The following is a 22,981-nucleotide window of genomic DNA, read 5'->3' on the forward strand; positions in this document are numbered from 1 at the left end:
TAGGCACCACACTCTGTAACCAGCCCTTCTATTAAAAGACAGGTGCAGAGGGCTCCTCAGCAAATTCAGGAACCACCCACCCACAATTCCAACTAATATCCAATTTTTATAATAATCCCTAAAGCAATGAAGTGACCACACAGAGAATGATTTACGACCCATTGAGAAAACTATTGTTTATTTAGAAAAAAGGTTACACTAGTAGAATTCAGCAGATAAAAAAATTCTTTTTTTTTTTTTTAAAAACGTCATTGTGAAATCTTCAGACTAAAGTTCAGCAATACAAAGCTCCTGTAGCTGTAACTGAAACTTAATTTATTTCAGTTTTGAAGAGAGCATTTCCAATCAATCTAAAAACAACATGACAAACAAAAGGTGTGACAAGGGACAACTGAGCACAGGTTTAGGTTGGGATGGGACAGGGCTCATTCTTTGTTTCTTTAAACAAGTCAACGTTATACACAATATACAAATAATCTCTAAGCATTGCATGAAAACAGTGCTCCCACTTAACTTTTGTTTTTTAGTTACTGATATTAAAAACAGGCCAAGTAATAAATAAAAACTGAGTTTAAATGAGGTAAATCCAAAAAGGTTCAATAACTGTTTATTTGTGGTTTTCAAACATCTAAAAGAATGCAATTTCAAATTGAAAGAATTACTAAATTCAGGCAGTATTTTCGACAAACTAAGTGGAACTATGTACACATGAAACCTCATTTGCACTATGGCAACTGTTTGTTTGCAGCACATTGTGCTAAAATATGGAATAGGTAACACTTTCAGCCAGGTACTGAAAATAAATGTGTAAGAAACTAAGCAACAAGTTAAAAATACAGTAATGTACAACTTAACAATTAAGTCCTTAGCACGGGGAAATAAAGCAGAGAACTGAATAATTTAAGGAGATGCAGATGGGTCCTCTTCATTCACAATTTTCTGTGCAATCTATACTCTGGAAAATACATTTCTGGTCACAGCTGGATATCTTCCCATTTCAATGTCACCTGCAACAAAGGCATACATAATTGGAATTAGATTTTTTTCAAATGAATGCTGATCTCACAACTTCACATTTTGATCCATTCACAACTCAAAGAATGATGGGGGAAATAAGACCATTTTCATCATTCTCTAACTCTAGTTTATTCCCCAGCAAGAACTATATTAACTTAAGCACTGCATTGTAAGTAGTGCAACACTAATTTAAAGACACAAATAGGAAACAAGTAGTCATTTGTGAAAGTATAAACTCTTTTAGAAGTATGATCCCCTCACAATGTTACTATCTCTAAATTAAGCAAGAAATAAATGCAGTGAATGAAATATTGTACATTAGGAAGAATGTTAAAGACTTAACAAACAGGAGCACAGGACCAGATTCCACAACTGTGTTGCTACACACAGCACTTTTTCATACTTCACTGTGCACACAATGTGGTGCTGTCAGTATTCCAGGCCAGATGCTCCAGCTTACACAGCTGGATGGGAATTCTACTGTGCAGCTGACATTTACCTGAGCACTTGTTACTTACAGTCATCAAAACACAATTGTGCTTTTTCAGCTGATGACAATCCTCACTTTACACCAAATTGCTAGTCAAAACTTCACATTTTATTATTAAAGAAGCTGCAAGTGCTCTGCAGTGAACTTCATCTACCAAAACTGCCTTTTTTTTTTCCAAAGTAACATTCAAAGAAATGGGGAAAAAATTCAGATCCATCCACAGTGATCAGATGATACTGACTATAAAGGACAAAGAGTCAAAAAAATTCCATTAAATTCTTTCCAGAAAGCTCATAGTTTTCAGTTTGGAAACTATTCACAGAAGTATCTTCATCATTTTAAGAAGATAAAATACTAGTACTAAGAAGCAATAACCTGAACTCTCATCCTTTCTGCTACTAACACCTTTCAAAGAGCACAGGGTATCAGCACGTGCTTTGTTACCCAAAACCCCTCATGTGCCCTCACCTTCAGTGGGTGAAGGAGCCACGACACCAAATGGAACAGGAGACCCTTTTTGCAATAAGCCCCCCTTTGCTCTTTGAGGAGACAATCCATGAGTGGAGACTTTTTCCAGAAGACATTTCCAGACCATTGAAGGATTTCAGAATTCAAATGTCGTTTCTAGTTTGTTTTGTTGGACCCTCATCAAAACATCCTATGTTTATGTAAGCAAACCTGCAATCCTTAGGCCTCTTGAACAAGGATTTTCAACAGCAAAGCACTTAAACCTTTCAGATTTGGTCTCTGTTAGACAGAGGCAAACAGAAGAACTGGGGACTATGTCACACTCTTTCCCTGACAACCACTACAAGGAGCAATGTTCATTTCAGAGTCCACAGCCAATAAATCTCACCACTAAATTTTGCCTTAAGTATTCTCAAACCTGACATCCATATAACTGAATTTCAAAACCAATGAGGTTGGAAGGGATCTCTGAAGACTCTCCAGTCCAACATCCTTGCTCAAAAGGCAGAATGAACTAGAGCAGTTGCTCGGGGCTGTGGCCTGCCAAGTTGGGTTTGGAGTACCCCAAGGGTGGCAGCTCCCCTCACCTCTCTGGGCAAACTGTGAGTTTCTGACCACACTCACAATATCCCCATCTTTCAGTGGGACTCACAGCAAATCCTGTCTGTAAGTGGTAGCATCACTTTCCAGATCAGCCAAGACAGTCATGAAAAGAATAATTTTCAGTCATCTCAACTCTCCTTCAAAATCTGAGACAAAGAACGTGTGTATTCAAAAATGTTAACTTCCCTCTCTAACAGTATTGGTTTGTCTGACACAAAGGAAAACTGCCTGTCTTATATGTTTTTCAATATCATTCTATGAAAGCAAATAACCTCAAACCATGAAAAATGTGTGGCTGAATAAAAAATTGTTTCTACTTCATTTCTTGACTGCTCATAGAGTCTACAAAGTTTTAATAGAAACGATTCATCAATTCTAAATGGAGAACAAACACAAGAATTATAAAGCACTTGGGCAATTTGTGAAAATCACGAGAGGAAGAAGTCATTCTTTGATATTTGTTGAATACTATCAGTCATTTTCATGCTTACCCAACATAAACACACTTTTTAAAATGTATAATTTTCCACTGCTTTATGTAGAAAGATTAATAGCAGTCTGTGACTGAAGTTGCACAGGTCAAGTGAACTAATTTTAAGTTTCCTGGGGCATTGTCCTTCCCAAATAACTGAAAACAAAATATTTGGAAACTCTTAAAATGGTTCAATGCAAAGAGGAGAAAAAATCCCACCCTCACACCTGTAACACAAAATATAAGAGTCCACATATATGCATAGGTGTGAAAAAAACCAAACCCTAAAACACTCAGGGTACCATCAACTTCAAAGAACAACTGACTTTTCCAAAAGATCCAGTCTGAATATGTGTTAACCAAAACACCCTGAAGTTTCTTTTCTTTCTTTAAATAGTCAATGCTTCTATGCCAAAGTTTTCCTTTATCTTCCTCCTCAAATCTGATCAGATAAAAGATTAAGCAGAGACACTGAACTGACTTCCTACACTATGTAACAATTTGGTTTAAAAGCTGGTGCTTTTGTTAAGTAAGAAGAGGATACAAAACTTGAGTTTACAACATATTAGGCAAGACACTCCTAATTAACAGGCAGATTATGAAGACTGATGACTCTCAGGATCACATGGATTCACCCTTTTTTTGGTATGGCAACTTTTCTTGGATAAAGCAACAAAGATGCAACTCCACCAAATACTGCTGACCTGACAAAGCACATCCTCCTGCCTTTTTTTTTCCCCCCAAAAAAAGAATTGAGCATCTATATAATCTCTGTGCTGATGATGGGGAAGTTTTTTCCCCTAGAGTAGAAATTTAAAAAAAAACCCAAAAAATTACCACCCACAAAAACCAACCCAAAAACACACACCCCAAAAAAATCAACGCAACACCAAAACACAATTAGCCCAAAAAAATCCCCACAAAACAACCAAAAAAACCCCAAAACCCCACCCAGCCCCCTTGGTGATTTCAGGCTGTTTTGTCTGTATATCCTTTACCAGTCAACAGGACCCATGGGAGATACCAAACCAAACAAAGTAAATAATAAATCTTTTACCTTGACTGAAAGAATCTTCATTATCTATGCTTGTCTGAAGACTTATGAGTAGATTCAATGTTAAGGAAAAAAATATATGTATTTTACTACATATAATAAAAGGAAGATAATTTTCAGTAATTTTCTGAAATACTACTGTGTAAAAGGATATTGTTTCTTTTCTTCTTTCCCTCCAGCACTGTCCCGTTTATCTTTCTTCTCTGTTTTTTCTTTATCATGTCTTGATTCCTTTAAAAATACACATATGGGAAACAGTTTATTATGGTACACATTGTACAATCTGATTAGAACTGTAATATTTAACATTACAACTGGACACAGCTAAAATAAAAAAAAAATCAGCTTCTGTGACTTGATTTTAACTTCCTCTTCCAGTTCTCTGATGACCACTGGCACCAGAGTTAAAACTGGCAACTACTGTTTGGTGGTTTACAAACACAACTAAAACAAACCTACCTGTTTCCACCAAAAAAAAAAGCTGTGCTGACACATGCATGTGAAAATCTGAATTACAGACTGGTTATATGTAAGTTAAGCCTGCTTTATCTACTTGCTCTCTACAGCAGTCTGCAAATATTCTAGATTATTCAAAACCTGAAGGCTAAGTTCTGAATTCTCCTGGTTACTGCCAAAATTAACTAGTCCTCCATTTATCCTGCAAGGAGTGACTGGTGAAATATTTAAAGCCACAAGATATCAGAAGTTTCAGAAGCGTTTTCCTATACATTCACAGTGTATCTTTTGAATTTAGGCCATAAAGCAGCAATAAAATTAAGGGGACAAAAAAAAAAGGGCTTGTTCTATCAACAACAACAACAAAAACATCAACAAAATTAAAACAGCTTATTTTACCTTTTTGCTACCAGAGGAACTCTTCTCCATCTTTTCTGCCTTGATTGAATCACCTTTCTCTTTTCCTGAAGATTTTGATTTGTTTTTCTCCTTCTCTTTTTCATTTAAGCGAGGGGAATCAGAAGGACTTTCACTTTTGCTGTGTTTTGAAGAACCAGCTACAAACAGAACAGAAAGTTGTAACCCACGGCAAGTAAAAGCCTAATAAACACACACACACAAAGTTAAATACATACTTGTGCCATTTTCCTCTTTGCGTCGTTTAGTTGAATCCTGCGGTACCTCTCGGTCACTGTTTGAATGATCCTGGCACCAAATACAATGATGCAGATGTTAGACTAAAACATACTCCTGAAGTAGCACCTGCTTATAGTGTCATTTTGTTGAATATGTAAAACGTAACTGAGTTGTTACATCTTGTGTAAAGTTTCTTGAGGTCGGTTTTGAGGGGCAGAAGTTTTGAATGCGTTACTGTAAACCGACCTTTGAAAGAGTAACAGAACAGAAAACTCAGCTCTGATATGAGTCACTTCTACTCAGATGGGCTGTACAGCCAATTATTACTGCAAGGACTTGGAACAGAAGGCTTCCCAAGCATATACCAGCTGTCTAAACTAGATCATTAAAAATATCACCAACCCTTTTTCGATCTTTCCTGTCCTTCTCATCTTTCTTCTCTCTCTCTCTGGATCTCTCCCTTGACTTGTCCATATCTTTCTTCTCCACTTCTCTCTCCTTACTCTTGGACAGTGTTGGAGTGGTGTGGTTTATGTAGTGCTGTTAAATTAAGGCAACATCACCAAATATTAATATGTACTGCTAGATGTGTAAATAAAAAGTCTAACATATTAGATCTAGCTCAAAGACCAAAATTAAACATAAATATTTTAGCAGCAAAACAAAAAGTGATTGAAGACACGTTCAAACCTGTCATCTGTAATTTAATCTACAGCTTATTGACTCAACACTGGAAATTCAAGAATATTTTCTCTTAACTGAAACACTTTTATTTAAATACACACAATGCTGTTCACCAGCACTGTTGGATGCATGAACACAAATCAGACAGCAGGGCTACAGAAACAGGATATGCACATTACTGGACTGAGTTAACACTTGCAATCTTGCCTGAAATGAATGAATGGAATCAGCTGCTTAAACAAGCTATTATTAATTTTTAAGGAATAATCTTTATCAACCAAGTATTTAAACCAATACTTTGAACAATGTGTCTTTTCATTTAACTCCAAAACTTCAAATGATAAAACCAGCTGAACAGAGATAAGAATTGTTTTTTTCTCTAATGCGTTCTAGATTTATTCCACAGTCTCTTCTAACCAATTCTGATAAGCTCTGTAAAACAAACTAGTTTCACAAAGTTGAGTATTTTGAATATAAACTGGGGTCACAGGGGAGGAGAACAGAAAATAAGTTGCAGTAATGTCAAATGTAACACTTGATGAAGTTTAAATGCTACTGTATATATATACATATACATATATGTATGTATAATTACATATATATACATAGAAGGTAGTACATATGTTATATAAATACATATATTACAGTCACTAAATCTGTCTTTTTGAATACAGTTTTAAGTTAGATCTTATTAAGAAATATTAAGAGCACATTTTAAGTAAGTCTATCAGATACCAAGGGAAGTTGGTTTTAAGTTATAGCAGCACACAGATTTAAATCAGTATAACTTTAATCTTTCTCCAGTTCCATAAGCTAATGATTTTATTTTGGGAAAAAAATATCTTATTAAAATGCTCTCCATATTTATTTTTTGAGAGACACTTTACCTAAAAGGACACCAACGAAATAGGTATGTGAAAGATTACTTTAGAACAATCTAGAAATCACTTGAACCAAACCAGTTAGAACTTCAAGTAACTTTATTCTTTTAATTTAATTAATCCTGTTCTTCTCTAGTTTCAGTAAATATTTAACTTACCAAAACCAGATGTTACTGGTCCTATGTTAAAAGTCACACTGACAATGTTAGGTCTGTTTTCCTTTATTGCTTAACTGGAATTTTATTTTCCTCTTACAGAGATTGAACCTTCAATACTTCTTTCACTGGATGTCTTTCTCTTTGTTCTTTTCCCTCACTCCTCCTCTTTTCTTATTCCTTATTCCAAGTAAATTTATCCTTGCTCCCTTCTTTGCTGACAGTGACATGCAAACACGTTTTCTCTAAGGAGCTCCATTCACAGTTGTCTCCCAGAGATGATTTCCACGTGAGAAAACAAACACGTAGCTCTGCTTTCTCCTATTCCATTTCTTATGTTCTCATGGCTGTACACGATAGGTTCCACTGCTCTTCTAACCATTCCAATGCAGAGTTTTGGAAAACTACATCCATCTTCCCCAGCTTTACAAGAAAAGTTTTATCAACTTGCTTCTAGATGTGCTGCCAACTGAAACCACATCAAATTTTGGGCACTGCTGTACATTGTGTAACTTGGGCAAATGACAAAGAAGAATAAACACAAGCCTAACTCAAGTCTGGCACCATTTATTTCATAACCTGCAATGTAAACCAACATTTCCATGGTCTGCCTCTGGAAAATGAGCCAAGCAAGAAAAAAAAGCAAGCCTATAAGCAGACAACAGCACTAGACTTCTAAACTTTCAGTGGAAGCTGAACTCATATCTTACAGGCTTCTGAATATGCCATCCCTTCCCCAAACAAGTACATGGCAGTAAAGAGGAGAGTTTTGTCTTACACCATGTACAGGGAACATTGTCATGAAGTGCTTTAAGTCTGCTAGAATGGCACTGAAGAATGCAGATTAGGTCATTAAGTAGAAAGATTAGAAAAGAGCATTTAGGAGAGGAAGGAACGGTTTGGACACCCCCACTCCCCAAGCACTAAAAGAATAAATCCACTAAAAAGTCACACAACTGCAATACGCTTCCAGCTAAGTCTACACAGAGTTATTTCTAAAATGTAACTTTTCAAATTAAGAAAAATTAAGCTGTTTGTTAATCATTTAATTACAAATAGCTCCACTGTCTCCTTGATTACATCAATGTGCTAACAAGCAGAATACATATTTTTAATTAAAAATTTGGCTTAACTAATGAAAATCTGAGCAAAATTTCAATTAGCCAGTTGAATAAATAAGGGAGGGAAGAGTGAGATTATATAGACTCCTATATACCACACTACAGATAGAGGTGAGCTCAACACAAATATTGTAATCTTTTAATTAAAAAAATTAAATATACAAGATACCATGATGATGATTTATAAAAGTATCTGGATTCAATCTATAGACACTAATTTCATCAACTGTAAGATTAAAAGGACACTTCCTACATACACTCTCTCTCTATAAGCAGGTATAGTCGGCATTGAAAAGATTCAATTAAAAATCCATCAGCAAGTGCCCATTACAGACTCACAGCTATTTTGAATGAAAACACACAAAGTGTTCTCAACACTGTTTACACAAAAACAGCTACAATTAAAACAACAGTGTAGACACAGACTAGGAAGTGGTAACCATTAAGCATTTTTAAATTAAGTGAATATAAGTAATCCTAGATATACCCATAAATTATCCAGGAAGTCCAAATGGTTGGCATTTTCCAAGTGATAAATATTTGCACTGTTTAGTTACACACTGGTACTGACTGTGCAATCAAAGATCTTTATAGCAACTTTAGAAGACCAGATCTATTTCCCATCAGTCACATACCCTGAATGTATTGGCACATTTGCAGTTGTGACTGTTACTGTGCAACAGTTATTATGTGCTTGAGTTCTAAAAAAGCAACAGAACAGTCTCAGAATCTGTCTAAAATGCAATATTCCAAGGGTTTGTCAGGCCACACCTGGAATACTGTGTTCAGTTTTGGTCTATGCTGTACAAAAAAGATGTGGACAGGTTGGAGATGGTCCAGGGAAGGGCCACCAAGATGACCCAAGGCCCAGGAAGCCTGGCATATGAGGAAAGGCAGAGAGAATGTGTTTGCTTAGGAGAGAAGAGAAGGCTTGGGGGTAATCTTATGACCATGTCCCAGTATTTAAAAAGTGGCTACAGACAGGATGGAGACATGGAAGACAAGGGGTAACGGGTACAAATCACTCCCAGGGAGATTCCAATTGGACAAAAGAGGAAAATGTTTCACAGGAAAAACAATCAGCCATTGGAATAACCTCTTCAGGGAAGTGATGGATTCCCCAACACTGGACACTAAGATCTGGCTGGACAGGGTGCTGGGCCATCTTGCCTATACCATGTTTTTGCCAAGAAAGGCTGGACCAGCTGATTGCTGAGGTCCCTTCCAGCCTGGGATTCTGATTCTATGAATTCCTGAGAGCATTCTTTAGTATTCCTTCTCCTAAGATAGTGAATCTGAAGAGCATTTACAGGAAGCAAATGCACAAAGGTGATAATTTAGGAGGTTGTCTGTGATGCTCAGAAACAGTACTAAAGCACAAAAACATGAATACAAACTGTATGGGGAAAGAGGAACAATATTCCAGAGATACGCCTCAAATATTCTTTGTTTTAAGCTGTTGTTTTTTAAGGTGTATATTCAAACTCCCCAAACTACTATAATAACTATTTTAGCTATTTATTAGCTTTTCAACCAAATGAATGACTTAACCATAAGGATACTTCTATATGTTTACAAGTTTCAGAGGGGAACAGAAAAGATACTGACCCATAAAATCTCTTCAAAATATTGACAGAATGGTAAATTCAAGGGATTTTTGTTATGTTGTTTCTACATATCCAACCCTTTCTCCTGTAGAGGTTTTTTACAGCAGGACAAAAAAATCCCTGTTAGTATATTAACATCTAAAGGAATGGAATTTGAATTTTATGGAGTTTGCAACAAGAGCAGAAGTTAACTTCTCTCTGCAACAAAACATGAAAATAAACTTTGGTGCTTTCTAAAAGATTCAAACCTTTGCTGAAGAGTCCTTGAGTTCGTTGAGGTTGTCCTGTAGAAAATGAACGGAGATGACACGTGAGCTGGAATAGTTTTCAGAAACCAGAGGGACTTTGGGAAGCACGGCCGTACCCTTGAAACAAAAAACAGCTACTCCTTCTGGAATAAATCTTATGTTAATACTGTACTCTGAATAAAGCTAGGAACTGATATACTTATTAAAAAGAAAGAAGGGGAAAAAAAAAAAAGACAGTCATATCTATTCTCTAGACTCTTACTAAATAAACTACAAAATGTGTCTATGTCTAATTCTTTCTAAAACAGTGAAAAAACACTCTCTGTCTAGACAAAATATAAAGAAAAGGCAGTCTTAACTCTGAATATAGCTGAACCAGAGGTGAAACAGGCTTAAAATACTTTTAAACCTGTATCTTCTCCACTTCCCGTTAAATGTGGTAGAAGTCACTCTAGAATGACTCTATGCTGCCATTTATGAAAAACTTGATCATTACGAGTAGTTATCACTGTCACCTGTTTCCTCGAAACTAGTAAAAGCTATTTGAGTTTTCCAAAATTAAGCTAAATCTTTCAAGTAAATCTTACACAGAAAAAGATGTACTCTTTGAAAAAAACAGAAAAAAAAAAAAAGAAGAGGTTGTTCTAGAGTTGGTAAGATGGTGAAGTTTAAAGACCCACATAATCCATCACAGTGCTCTCGATGAAGTATTAGTAACTTACAGTTTTAAATGTTCAACGTACTGCAAATTCAAAGATTCCATGAACATAGATGGTTTAGAAATAATATAAATATGGAGCAAGGAATGGCTACCCTGAGTCTTCAAGTAGGCTACGCCCATGGTTTTGTGCTGCGCTTGAATGCTTGGGGTTTCTCTTTGCTGGGTAGGAGGCCTGGTTGCCACATCTGGTTTTATCGTAACGCAGGGCTCAACATGGTGGGAACCCATTGGAAATAAACAAACCTCGAAGGGAAGGTACAACAGAAGCTGCATGCGCACTGAATATACACAACTACAGGAGAACTGATCACCAAGGAGACTTTAAAATGGAACTCCTTTCAAGACTCCTCCTTAGAAGGCACACATCGGTATGATGCTCATCAAGAAGCCTGATGAATTCAGAGGTATCGCACATCCCGTATCATCCAGGAATCTTCAGTGCTACAGATTCTTCAATAGAAGTGCAGAAAAATATGCTCCACTCTGTTGCAAAGACTCATTTGCTTGTAGCTACCATTGCACTCCAAAAAAACTGACTGCTTAAAGCAATGAGGCACTTCTGTGTAAAAATTCTCTTGCAATTTCCAAACACTATTTTACAAAATTTGTGCTAGGTCCTTGAAGTATTATTTTGGTTAATTAAAAAATATTTTTATAGAAAAAAGACAGTCCGCCAATAAAGAAAAGGAATGCATTTTCTAATGCAACAAAAAACCTCCAGTGGTTCCAGTGTATACTTGGCACAAAACTTGAAGGAAGTCGAATACTGGCATCCCAAACTCGTGAGCCTAACATGGGTGCTGCCTTCCTCAGGCTATACTAACCTTTACTGTTGAGGAATGTGATGGAGAAGAATGTGTATCAACTTTGCGGCGTTTTTGTTCTGAGGAAAGAACAGAACAATGGCATTATTCAAACACAGTTAAAAGAGGAGAGAATCCAATAATATCGCTTTCTGAAGTACCAACACAATTTAAGCTAGAAGTCATTTTGTACCACCAAGTTTTGTTTTCCTTAAGCTATCTAGAGTTACTAGCATGCCTTGACTCTCTTTATGAAGTGAACAAATTGCTGCAAAATTATGCTCATTTCAAACGTCCACTTTGTGGAATTCAGTATCTGAATTTCAGAGTTGCTTTGAAGACTCTGAAAAGGTGAACCCAACAAAAAGCATTACAACCCTCCCTTATGTGGTTTGCCTTAAGCAGCACAAGTATAAAACTCAACATCGACCTCAGATCATAAAAGCTTAAAATATCAGCATTAAAGATTTGCTAACCCTTAATATAAGAAGTAACTAATAAAGCTTCCTGTGTCCTTCTTAAAGACACAGACCTACATCTTCCACTCTCCCTCTTCTCTTCCAATACAAAGGCTGTGATGAAACTCTGAGAGTACGCTACTGAGGTTTTTGCACTACATTTTTGCAAAACTTGAAAGGCTGAAGTTTTATAAATATATTTTAATAAAAGACTGTTTAGACTTACAGTAGAAAAAAAATGACAGGCCTTGTGAAAACAAGTTTTCACAGAAGACACGTGAAGTTCACACATTCATAGTTTGGAGATATCCTGACCACCTATTTTAGATACTGTATTGAAAAGCCAATGCCAAAATCCCAGCTCTTATGTAGGGATTTTTTTTCACCTTCTCTAGCATTTTTTGACATTCAGTGATTTTCCAGTGACATTCTGTTTTTTTAGGCAAGAACAGATATCCAAACTTACCCCTTTCAGATTCTGATGTTTCTGATCGGGGAACAGGTGACTTCAAGGACCCAGCTACTGGCACCTTTTCTCCTCCTTTAGCATTTTCCTTGGATTTCATTTCCTTCGCCAAATCTCTTTCTCTGGATGGCTCCTTTTCTCTCTCCTTTTCTGCAGTTGACTTTGACTCAATGATGGTAACAACCGTCTTGGATTTTTCTTCTTTTGAAGCTTTTTCTTCTTTCTTGACTTTTTCCTTCTCTTTGTCAGATTTCGGTGTTTTCTCCTTGATCTCTCTTGCTTTCTCCTCTTTGTTTGCCCGTTCTTCCTTTGGTTTATCTTTCCCATCCTTCCCAAGTGCCTTCATCTCCGGAGTGGCAGCTGGAGTCTTGTCTTTTTTTTCTTTATCTTTTTCCTTCCCGCTTTTTTCTTTATCATCTTTCTCTTTAATAATTTTGCTGCATTGAAAATTAAAAGGCCAATTAGCATGCAGGCAAAACACACCTCTCTGGTTTTATCACGAAAGTTTTACTTCTAAGGTTTGATAGCATTTCCTGAAGCAGTCACTGCAAGATTTCAGATTTGCTGTTTCTTTATCGGAACAGCATCAAGCAAATGTTCTCATTTGTTTTATCTTTGTTTAGCTAAAATGGAATGCATTTAACAACAATGTCTGATTAGTACAGCTGTGTATTTTGAAAGAAATAATCTCATTTATTAAACTCTAAAGAAATGTAAACAATCCGTTCAGAACCTGAAAGTAAAAATAAAAGACAGGTAATTTTCAAGCGTAGTTCTGTGGCTTGGAAGGAAGAAAACTGAGAATGAGTAAGAATAGTTTTTCTCACCTATTAGATGCACTATTTCCATTGCTTGCTGTCACTTTTGGTGTAGCATTGACAGTTTTATTAATAACTTTCACCACACCCTGAGACTTCTCCTTCAGTTTATCTGTTTAAAAAAAGAGAACAACTCTATTTTAACAAGCTAATACACATCCTGTTGGTTAAAATAAAACAAGTAGCTAAGCATATTCATTATGGTCATGCGTAGGTAGCAGCTAAAATAGGCAATTACATTAAGAACACCCCCTCCCAAAATCAAGTAAAAATAAAGAATGTACACTGACCCTATTTAGCATCACATTTATATTTTTTCTTTTCAGCTTAATGAGCCAAATTTTGAGACAAGCCTGTGATGTCAGAAGAACTCTACTAAGAAATAAACATATAATAATCATAAGTGTGTTTACCAGTCTCCTCAGTAGTGCCCTCTTCCAGTCTAACTGTATTTATTGTGAGAGACGTTGGCATCCCAGCACCACCTGGCCCATTTTGTACTGTTGCAGGTACAGCATTCCTGGCAGGTGGGTCTTTGTGGTGAAATTCATTTTCAGGTATCATGAAAGGCTTCCTACTTTTCAACTGTCCAGAATAGCTGCAAGTCGCACAGATTGTTAAATATGCACAAACATAAAGCAAAACATGGGTTGAATCTTAAACGAGGATCTAATCTAACAGTTCATCTGTTATTTATTTCACAGTTTTTCCTAACCGATACGCAGTTTCTTCCCCCTTTATTGATGAACTCAAAAGAAAAACAAACAAACCCACTAGACACAGAAGCAGCCCTACCTCCACACCCTCTTCATCACCACACACACACACACACATCTGTCAAACACACGGAACTGCTGACAAAACTTAAACTGTTCGGGCAACCTGAACTGCCCCTCAGGCACACAAGGATGATTCCACGTTCACCACAGAAAGATGGAACGTGTAACTAAGTATTTTAGAATCATATAAACTTTCAAAATCTAAGCAGTCTTTCAGAAATAGCCCTCGGCTTTCTTCATTTTACTATCCCTCCTATCTCCTTGCTGCTATACTATTTCTCTAAAATACAGCTATGCCCCTGTGAGTGGAAATCTGTACTATTTAAAGTGTTTTACTAGAGTCTTGTAAAGGAACTTAGTGATCATCCAGCACAAAATGAATGTTTTCATTCACACTGCCAGCACCGAGACGCAGGATAGTGAATCTTCTGTGATAAGGTAAAAATCAAATGTTAGGACTGTAACAGTTCCGAGTCTTTAGATGCCTTTCACGATCCACTTTTAACCACTTTCTTAAAGTAAGTTGTTGTTACCCCATAGCCAATGCATATAGATCAGGTCTCTTCTCTTTCTCTTCCTGACATATCTTGTGTACTCTTCTTTCCAAGGCTTGACCCAGGTTCAGCACTTTTGGATACCATGGAAGGATTTTGGTCAGCACAATCAGGATGTTTCTGATATGTGTATATTCACCCGTTTCCAGGCAGTGCACAGAAGCCTAAAACACAAGTTAAATTTAATGAAGTTACTTGTTTTTTTATTAAAGCTTCCAAAAACCTCAGGTTTTTGGCATCTCTATTTACCTTAGTTAATTTATAGTGCCATTTGTGTACCACGTGTCTAAAATTCTCATAATCCAATTGATCAGCCTTATTTCCACCATCAAATCCAGTTGCCCGTAATATAGTCAGGAAGCCTGGATAGTTGCCACATTCCTACATATGCATCAAAGAAAAGAAAAAAAATCATTTTTCAGGAAACAAAACTGGTAATTCTAAATTCTGAAGTCTAAAGAATAAGACACAATCACAGTTTACAAGACTTACACACTTTTTTTTTTCCTAAAACCTTGTTTATATCAAAATTTTAGTTGTGGGTGAGAGAACAGATTATTCATAATTTAACTAGGATTTTTTTTGCAAGGAGTATTATGAGAGTTTCCATATGTTCCCTAAATTATCTTCAAGACAAGCTATGAGAAAAATCAGAAATATAAGGGTTTTTTTAGCCAATATATTTTTAACACTATCCAAAATTACTTCTATCAAAACTACATGAATTACAGAAATTTAATTCTACAATTACACTGGCAGAAAAATCCAATCACGCTGTTTTTAAATCTAACTAAATTTCACTAAATCCAGTTTTACTGGGCTGAATTACACAAGTGGTCATTACATATTCCAAGGAGAAGTTCACATACCTTTTCATATATGACTCTGTCACTGTGCCATCTAGTCACGGTTTCCAGCATACAGCATAAAAACCTGCCATATCTACTGGCTTCATTTTCAGTGCAACTTGCAACTGTATATATAATATCAGAGAAAACCTGTGAATAGAGCAAGAAAAAGTTACTATGACTTTACTGAACAATAAAAACTATAAGAACCACAAATTTCTCTCATCTAAATCACCAACAGAAATTGCTTATAAAATATTTTGTTTGTTTTCAAGCCTTTCTTACCCAACTGCTGGTCCTTCACACTTAGCCCAGAATCTAAGCATTGTGTACAGCTGTTGCTGACACACAGTTTTCAATAGTTCACTGACATAACTGTTTTGTTTTCCTCTAAGAGGAGGCCATGGAAATGTAGAGTACTTAAAAAGGTTGCAAAACCTGAAAGCAACTCCCCTGACTGCTAATGAGTTTACTCTGAAACTCTAGAGTCGTTAGGGTAAAACACAAACATAACCCCCTGAAGCTTTAAGAAAACTTGGTTTGTAAGATCTGAAGTACAAAAGTGAACTTCTGATTGTTACAGATTCTGAAATTAAACTTCAGTAATTATTTGTTTACCTCTTTTGGGAGGCAGTGGAGACACTAGTTTGGCATGTTCACATGGTAATGATGTACACACACACACACAGTTGTAGCTACTTACTCGGTCATAGCAGAGAAGTGTGGAGAAGTTGGGTGTTTTCTGCTGATGCACCAGTTCAACAAAGTGAGCACAGTAAACTGCATCAATTGCCGAAAAAATGCACCGGGGAAATATGCACAACTGCAAAAATTTGGTGATAGTCTCATTTTTGGTAGATTCTTCCAAAACAAAGAAGTTGAGAGGGGAAAAAAGAAAGGAAAAATAAAGTAAATGAATGGGTTAACATTCAACTACTCTCTTCCCAAGAAGTTCAGTTATCACACATCCATACTCTGGTGTTTGTACATTTGGCCGCTTGGTATTCCAGACATATCTTTGGTACTCATCAGAAAAAGTCAAAGTAAGTGTAACTGTTTGAGGATGGGGGGAAGGATAGCAGGGTGGATGTAGCAAATGTTTATTTCTCACTGGGAAAATTCTTTTACCACACAATGCAGGAAAAAATAGGTTCTGGAAAAGTTTCAGTAAACTTGCTCCAATTGTGCACATTAACAAAAGGAACACCACTTGCTATTTCCCTACAACACTTGCTTTCACCTTTCTAGATAGGGCTGACTTTCAGCTCCATATCCTTAGAAACTGAAGAACTTGCTGTCTATATAGAATCCATTAAGAATCATTTTTCCAATCAGTCAATTAGCGGAATTTTAAGAGGAACAGTAAACCACCACCCCAATACACATATTTTGTGAAAGTTTCATTCTAGTGCTGAGTAAAAGACTGCACTGTATGCTCGAGTTTCCTGTTTCCATTTGACAGACCACTAGTTGGTAAACTCAACAGCCAAACACATTCCCAAACTGGTCCTCAAATGGCAAAGAGGAGCATAAAAAACAAACTAGGAGGGATGTGCAGCACAGAAGGAAGGTCGGAAGAAAAACATGGATGAAAGCACGGAACTGAAAACTGCAAGTGATGCCTTCAGAGGAAGAACAGCCATGATCCTCATGAGGGCAACTGGTGGTTTTGCACAGGTCACAAGTCATTAATAACCAGGATTTACTTGCTTCGATTTTGTGATGCTCATGGAATAAAACTTGTTCAAGAAAGGACTGCCAGTTTTTACTTAACTTCATGTTAAGTTCGTTTAATTTTAGTATCTACTCCTCAAAGGTTGTAACAAACCTTTGGCACTTAAAAAAAAAATATATGAAGAGAACCACAGTTCACAGAACAATCAAGTGTGTGTTACTTCAAAAACTGTACAAATAAAGCAAGTAAGCAGCCAGTCAGAACAGCTCGTCTCAACTGTTTAAGGTACCAGTCTACTTATTCTGCCAAAAATTAACCTATTCTTAATGATACCAACACTATCAAAACTTTCTACAAGAAGCCAGTCTTTAAAAAATTAATTAAATATTAATTTTTTAAAGTAATAATAAAAAACCACTACTACAGTGGATGTGCTGTTCAATTTCCTCATATAGGACAATTACAGATTATTTATTTCAGTAGGGAAACTACTGAAATAGTAAGTTTGTCTCTGGATACAATACTGGGAAACTTCTTGCAGCTGAAGCCTGAGCACTCAAGAGCCAACAATAACCTATTCCCAGTATCCCACAAATGCTTGTACTATGAAGAGTATGTGTTTATATACAGATCATATCTACACAATTTTCTACATGCTTTTGTGTGCTTCCTTACGCAGACGAATTTACCACGTAAGCTCTAGACCAAGCTTTAGTCAGGCAGTAATTTTTCAGCCAGTAATTTCACGAAGCTCATTTGCTGTCCACACCAGTACATTAAACATTTATAGGGAATAACTTCTCTTGATTTAATTGTCAGTGTTTCTTCATTAAATCAGTTGGGTGGATCTTACACGAGTCGGACAATAAAACTCTTTTCCACTGGGTTACGCTAGGCTTCTTGGGACAGACGAACTACTACTTCCAGTTACAAACTCAAAGTTCATCCAGAGAAGAAAACTGACCAGAGAAAAACATTTCAGATTAACCATATCAAGCAGAGTTCACAATCAACATGAAACATTACAGAGGCTTTGCAGGAGAAAAAACTTGGTTCTGCCTCCTGCGCATCTGCCATATGAAACACGTGCACGCTGGTTTGCTGTGTGGTGCTGTTATGCTGCCACAATACTTATCTTGTCATTGGAACATGGTTTATGCTGCTACCCAAACACTGGCATATTGCTTCTTATCACAGGATTCAAAATAAGTTAACTCAAACCACTTACTCAGACTCTACATGCCTATTTCTTGTAAAGTAGCCATTATCCTAACTCAGCAGCATTCTAACTGCAGTTAGCAGTACAAACCAGCTTGCAATTACAACCTTCCACTGAATTGGTCAATCTCTTACTTATTGCCTAAATCAATGCAATATTTAGAAGGTCTTGACATTGCAAGAAATAAACAAAACACCTCTCTGAAAACCTCAGCATTTGCACAGACATTATGTTCTAGCTAAAAATTTACCTTGCTAATGGACCTCACATATAAAGAGAACAAATTTTCAAATAACCATTAAGGCTATTAGTGCAAGCAAATTCTGGGGACAGTGATAACTACAAAAACATCCACAGCATTTCCCCTGGACACACTTACTTGCCAGAAGCCAGTTATCCTTCTCTAGTTTCAGTCTCTGTAGAACTCTCTGCACATGCTCCAACTGCTTCTTCTCCTCTTCAAGGAGCTTGTCCTGCAGAGCTGTGCAACGTTCCTTTTCTTTTTTCTTTTTATTTGGAGGCTACAAAATATCAACATAACTCATTTACTGTTATACTCATATTTGCTATAGACAGAGCAATAAGTTCCCAGTAACACTAAAGAATATTTGAAAACCTTCCCATTTCACTCAAGAGTGTTCTGCTATAGTAATCAACTGATTTTATGAACACTGGCTGACTAAAGATAAAAGCAAACAGATAAACCACAGATACAGGTGTCAAGAACTGCTGTCTGAAACAGATTTTCTAGTAATTTTTACTAAGTGAAGTCATTGGTACTTTTAACATGGGAATTATAAAGAAATACAAATTATGTTAATGTGACAAATCAGAATGGATCAACCAAGTGACAAAACCTCCCAGATCTAAACAACCTCAATATAATACTTCATGAAAAGAAAGTCTGGACCACAAAACTGTATCAACATACCATTTCCTGATTGTCATCTATGGCTTTCATCTGGACTTTAAGTTTATTGACTTCTCTGTCATAGCTGCTATGTGGGACGGCAAGGTCATACATTGTCAAAGACCAGAATGTGGCATAAAACTGAGGGCTGATGTCATCCCAAACTTTGGGGAGGTGCAGAGAAATCACAGCTTCATGAACAGGAGCCATCACCAGCTCACACGATGTAATATATTTGTGAACTTTGTGCTGCTGTTTATTTCCCTTCTCTGCTTTTTTTAGTTCATCATACTTTGACTGTGGATTAGAAAATATGAAAAATAAACTGTAATCTATATACACAACCAAAACTTAAACTTTAGCAATATAATTTAACTTTTCTCAGAAACCTTTCTATATAACATTTACACACATGCAATGTCATTTATGTACATAAAGCACTGAAGAACATCACACAGAACTTTAAGTATTCATCTGTCTTCACTGACACTGCTACCTGTTGTTATAGTAACAAATTACACTACACCAAGTAAAATCTGCTCTCCATATTTAGCATTTTAGATGAAGGAGCAAATTTATTTCTGACACTTTCTGAGTTACCACACCATTTGGCAGTTGCAACACTTTCCTCCACAGCAAAAATCCATCTAGAACACCTGCAGAAGAACTTACATCTTTGGGGGAATACGGAGGGAGAGAACTCCTACTGATGACCCAAGACATCAGAAAAGGTGACTTTGTTAGCTACAACTTCTGTCAGTTGTATGAAAGTCGACACGTGGGCTGCATTTTCTAAGAAGATTGAGGACAGTTTCTATTTCTAACTCTACTCATAAAACTTTGCAAGTTTTATTTAGCAAATTTTATCAGGAACCTACCATATCTGCTGGTAACACCTAACAGTGCAACACCAAAAGCAGACAAATGGGAGGGTTGTACTCACTGAAATGTGGTGTGCATACATGGGTCTTGAGAGGAAAAACGCAGCATCGTGAGGGGTGTGAAACTCGTTACACAGAACATCGATAGAAGGCACTCGCTTAATGTAATCCTCTGTGCTTAGGTTGGATGCTAAAAACCCACCAAATTGTACCAGGGTGTCATGGCACTACAAGTGAAAAGATACAAAAAGTTAGCAAACAGTATTATTTTGTTCAAAAATTAAGTTAGGGAGAGCTTGAAAGCTTGGGTTTGGGGTTTTTTTCCCAACGCCACACAAGAGAGCAAGAATTTTAAAGTCAGCAGAACTCTATAAGAGCATTCTGTTCTACCAGAATGGAATGCAACTAGTTCTTACTGCCTAAGGCAGCAAAAGCATTCTTTAAAAAAAAAAAAAAAAAAAAGGAAGTTCCACTACCAAAGTAAGATCAGAAAAATATGATAGACAACTTCAGAAAAGAATTTAAGTTTTTATGTCAAAGGATGCTTTGATCTTTTACTTGCAAGTCACTTGTCAATATAACATATATTTAATACATTCATGTACTTTAGTAATACAACCACTGCAATTAATTTTAAAATTCTTATATATTCATATTTATTGTACTGAATTCTTACATATAAATGGATATTTTTATGTGCTGAATTCTTATATATTGTGCTGATATACTAGAAGTTAACAAAAAGGAGGGGTTCTCATAAATACAAGTGGTTTTACTTGCCTGATCATACAGTTTTCCCACCAGCTTCAGATGCTTTTCCCCTCCCTCTTGAAAAATCACACCATTTCTCTGCTGAGCCATAAGCAGGCACAGTGGGAGGGCGAGATCATGGTCCAATAATGCATCTTTCAATCTCTGAGATGATTTCTTTGTATTCCTGATTTGGCCAAAGTATCCACCCTGCACAGTACAGAAGAAGTTACCCAAGTTTGAAAATGATGCCTCACAAATGGAATTCATGTGTGCTGACTGCAGGAATACTGATGAACTAACATCAGATTCCTGTCCATCAGTAAAACTCCCTGGGTCTTGTACTGCAATGTATGGATAGAAGAATCAGACACTAACGAGTCCTGGTAGCTTTTAACTAGTTCTTTTACTCCCCTCCCCAGGGAGCTGCTCACCCCAGAGCAGGGCTGTCCCAGCAGGACTGCACCACATCCCAGCTCGCTGGCTGCTGCAGGTCACAGGCCTGCCATGTCTTGTTAACAGGAGATGCTGTGATGCACAATTCAGGTTCACATGCCCTGTCTTGGCTGCCTGTCTCAAGCCTTGTAAGCTCAATGGAGTGGGAAACTCTCTGATGAAAGCACACCACCTTTCTCAGCTAAGCTGCCAGAGCTCATGAACCCGTCTTTAGAACCACCATTGATTAGCAACAGCTATTATTCTATTTAACATGAACACACCTCAGCCTTCAGTTGTTCTCCACCAGTCATGGCTTCCAACTGTTCCATTGTCATTTCTTCAGTAATTTCTATCCCTGCCATTTTCTGTACAACCTCTTTTAAAATAAGCAAATCAAAGCTGCACAGAAAACAAAAAGTGGAGTAAAAACAAGACAATTTGTTTAAGAAATGGAAGCTATGGCATTCAATACACATTGCAAAGCAACATTACAGTGCATGTTAAAACAAAATTTTCATTCTTTTTGAAGAAGAAACTATTATGTTGAGCACAAGGATTTCTTTACTGTAAGTAAAAAGTTAGTACTTAAAAGCAATGCAGGCAATTCAGCAGCTGGATTTTAGGACCCCTTCAGAACAGTTACTTCATTGTTTTTGAAGATGATAGTGAACATGGTGCTATTAACTTTTAAGTATCATCAAATTAATCATAAAGTTTATTGCTCCCTTTTGTTGTCTGCCATGTTTCAAAGTGTATCTATACAGTTATTTCATGAACATGGAATATTTTCTTATTTTGCTAAAAAGTTTCTAAACCAGTACACAGCCTTAGAAATGTACTGGAAAAGTTAGTCTGGGAAGGTTATTTGGAAAGACAGAAAACTGTTTTCTTTTATTTAACATACATAACACACAAAACACTCCAATAATCATCCTGTCCAGAGACTAGGCTTTACCTCCTACTCTGAATTCCATAAGGACAATGACCTTTCCTCAACACAAGTATAGTAAATTATATCACAACCACACAAATGAGAAATGTTTTCCAGTAACTTCTGAGATTTGTTTGACCTACTTATAAAAATCATTGACCCATGCCCTCCAAAACAAAGCTTTATATTTAAATAATTTATATGGCTTACATTCTTGTTTGCTATTCCTAACATGGTTAGCATGTTTTTTGCCTAGGAAATATGCAATACCAGGATATACTCCAATTCAAATACCTGAATATTGCAGTTCTATGGAATTGGTCCTACTGGTAAATCCATTTTATTTTTATGATCCCAAGTACTAAACCAACTTTTTTTTCCCCCTAAATACTTAAAGTCTTAATTCAGGGGAAAGACAATAAATATTACTTACCCTTCCTCTGTAGTTCAATGTGGTTGTACCATCATCAGAACAAAACAAATTAGGGACAGGGGAGCATATGAAACTGTCTACATTGCAGGGAAGGGGAAAAAACTAGATTTCTCAACAAAAATACCCTAAAATAACACGTCCTGTTATCAGCATTGGTAAGTTACCTTTCAATAACCATATGGGGATTCCTACTAGAAAAAAGGTTGATAATCACCTATGTGATAAAATTAAATAAGTAAATGAAACAATAATACTAAGTGATGACAACGGAAAGACAAAAGGAAAATTTGAGTTGCAAACCTTGTTTAAAAGTATTTTTTGAGTTATGATTTACACTGGCATATGACAAAGCAAGTCAACTGCCACTAAACACACTGGGTGAAGTATTTAAATAAGATGTTAAGA

General features: G+C 36.5%; 1 protein-coding gene across 1 annotated transcript in view; it reads right to left on the bottom strand.

Moving 5' to 3' along the window:
• Positions 1-150: 150 nt before the first annotated feature.
• The window catches only part of THOC2 (THO complex 2), a 58,140-nt gene continuing 35,309 nt past the window's right edge, over positions 151-22,981 (bottom strand). The window contains exons 23-42 of the mRNA XM_027645150.1: positions 21,494-21,611; positions 20,805-20,984; positions 20,087-20,251; positions 19,165-19,440; positions 18,613-18,754; positions 16,043-16,200; positions 15,361-15,489; positions 14,741-14,872; positions 14,471-14,655; positions 13,572-13,756; positions 13,168-13,270; positions 12,341-12,777; positions 11,438-11,496; positions 9,893-9,928; positions 5,599-5,736; positions 5,196-5,265; positions 4,960-5,117; positions 4,259-4,335; positions 4,108-4,155; positions 151-1,007 (exon numbers count right to left, since the gene is read on the bottom strand). Of these exons, the coding sequence (XP_027500951.1) occupies positions 4,128-4,155; positions 4,259-4,335; positions 4,960-5,117; positions 5,196-5,265; positions 5,599-5,736; positions 9,893-9,928; positions 11,438-11,496; positions 12,341-12,777; positions 13,168-13,270; positions 13,572-13,756; positions 14,471-14,655; positions 14,741-14,872; positions 15,361-15,489; positions 16,043-16,200; positions 18,613-18,754; positions 19,165-19,440; positions 20,087-20,251; positions 20,805-20,984; positions 21,494-21,611 (2,776 nt within the window). The 3' untranslated portion in view covers positions 151-1,007; positions 4,108-4,127. The remainder of the gene's footprint in view (positions 1,008-4,107; positions 4,156-4,258; positions 4,336-4,959; positions 5,118-5,195; positions 5,266-5,598; positions 5,737-9,892; positions 9,929-11,437; positions 11,497-12,340; positions 12,778-13,167; positions 13,271-13,571; positions 13,757-14,470; positions 14,656-14,740; positions 14,873-15,360; positions 15,490-16,042; positions 16,201-18,612; positions 18,755-19,164; positions 19,441-20,086; positions 20,252-20,804; positions 20,985-21,493; positions 21,612-22,981) is intronic.

This window comes from Corapipo altera, unplaced genomic scaffold (genome assembly GCF_003945725.1).
Source record: "Corapipo altera isolate COAL_440 unplaced genomic scaffold, ASM394572v1 65, whole genome shotgun sequence".
NCBI lineage: Eukaryota > Metazoa > Chordata > Aves > Passeriformes > Pipridae > Corapipo > Corapipo altera.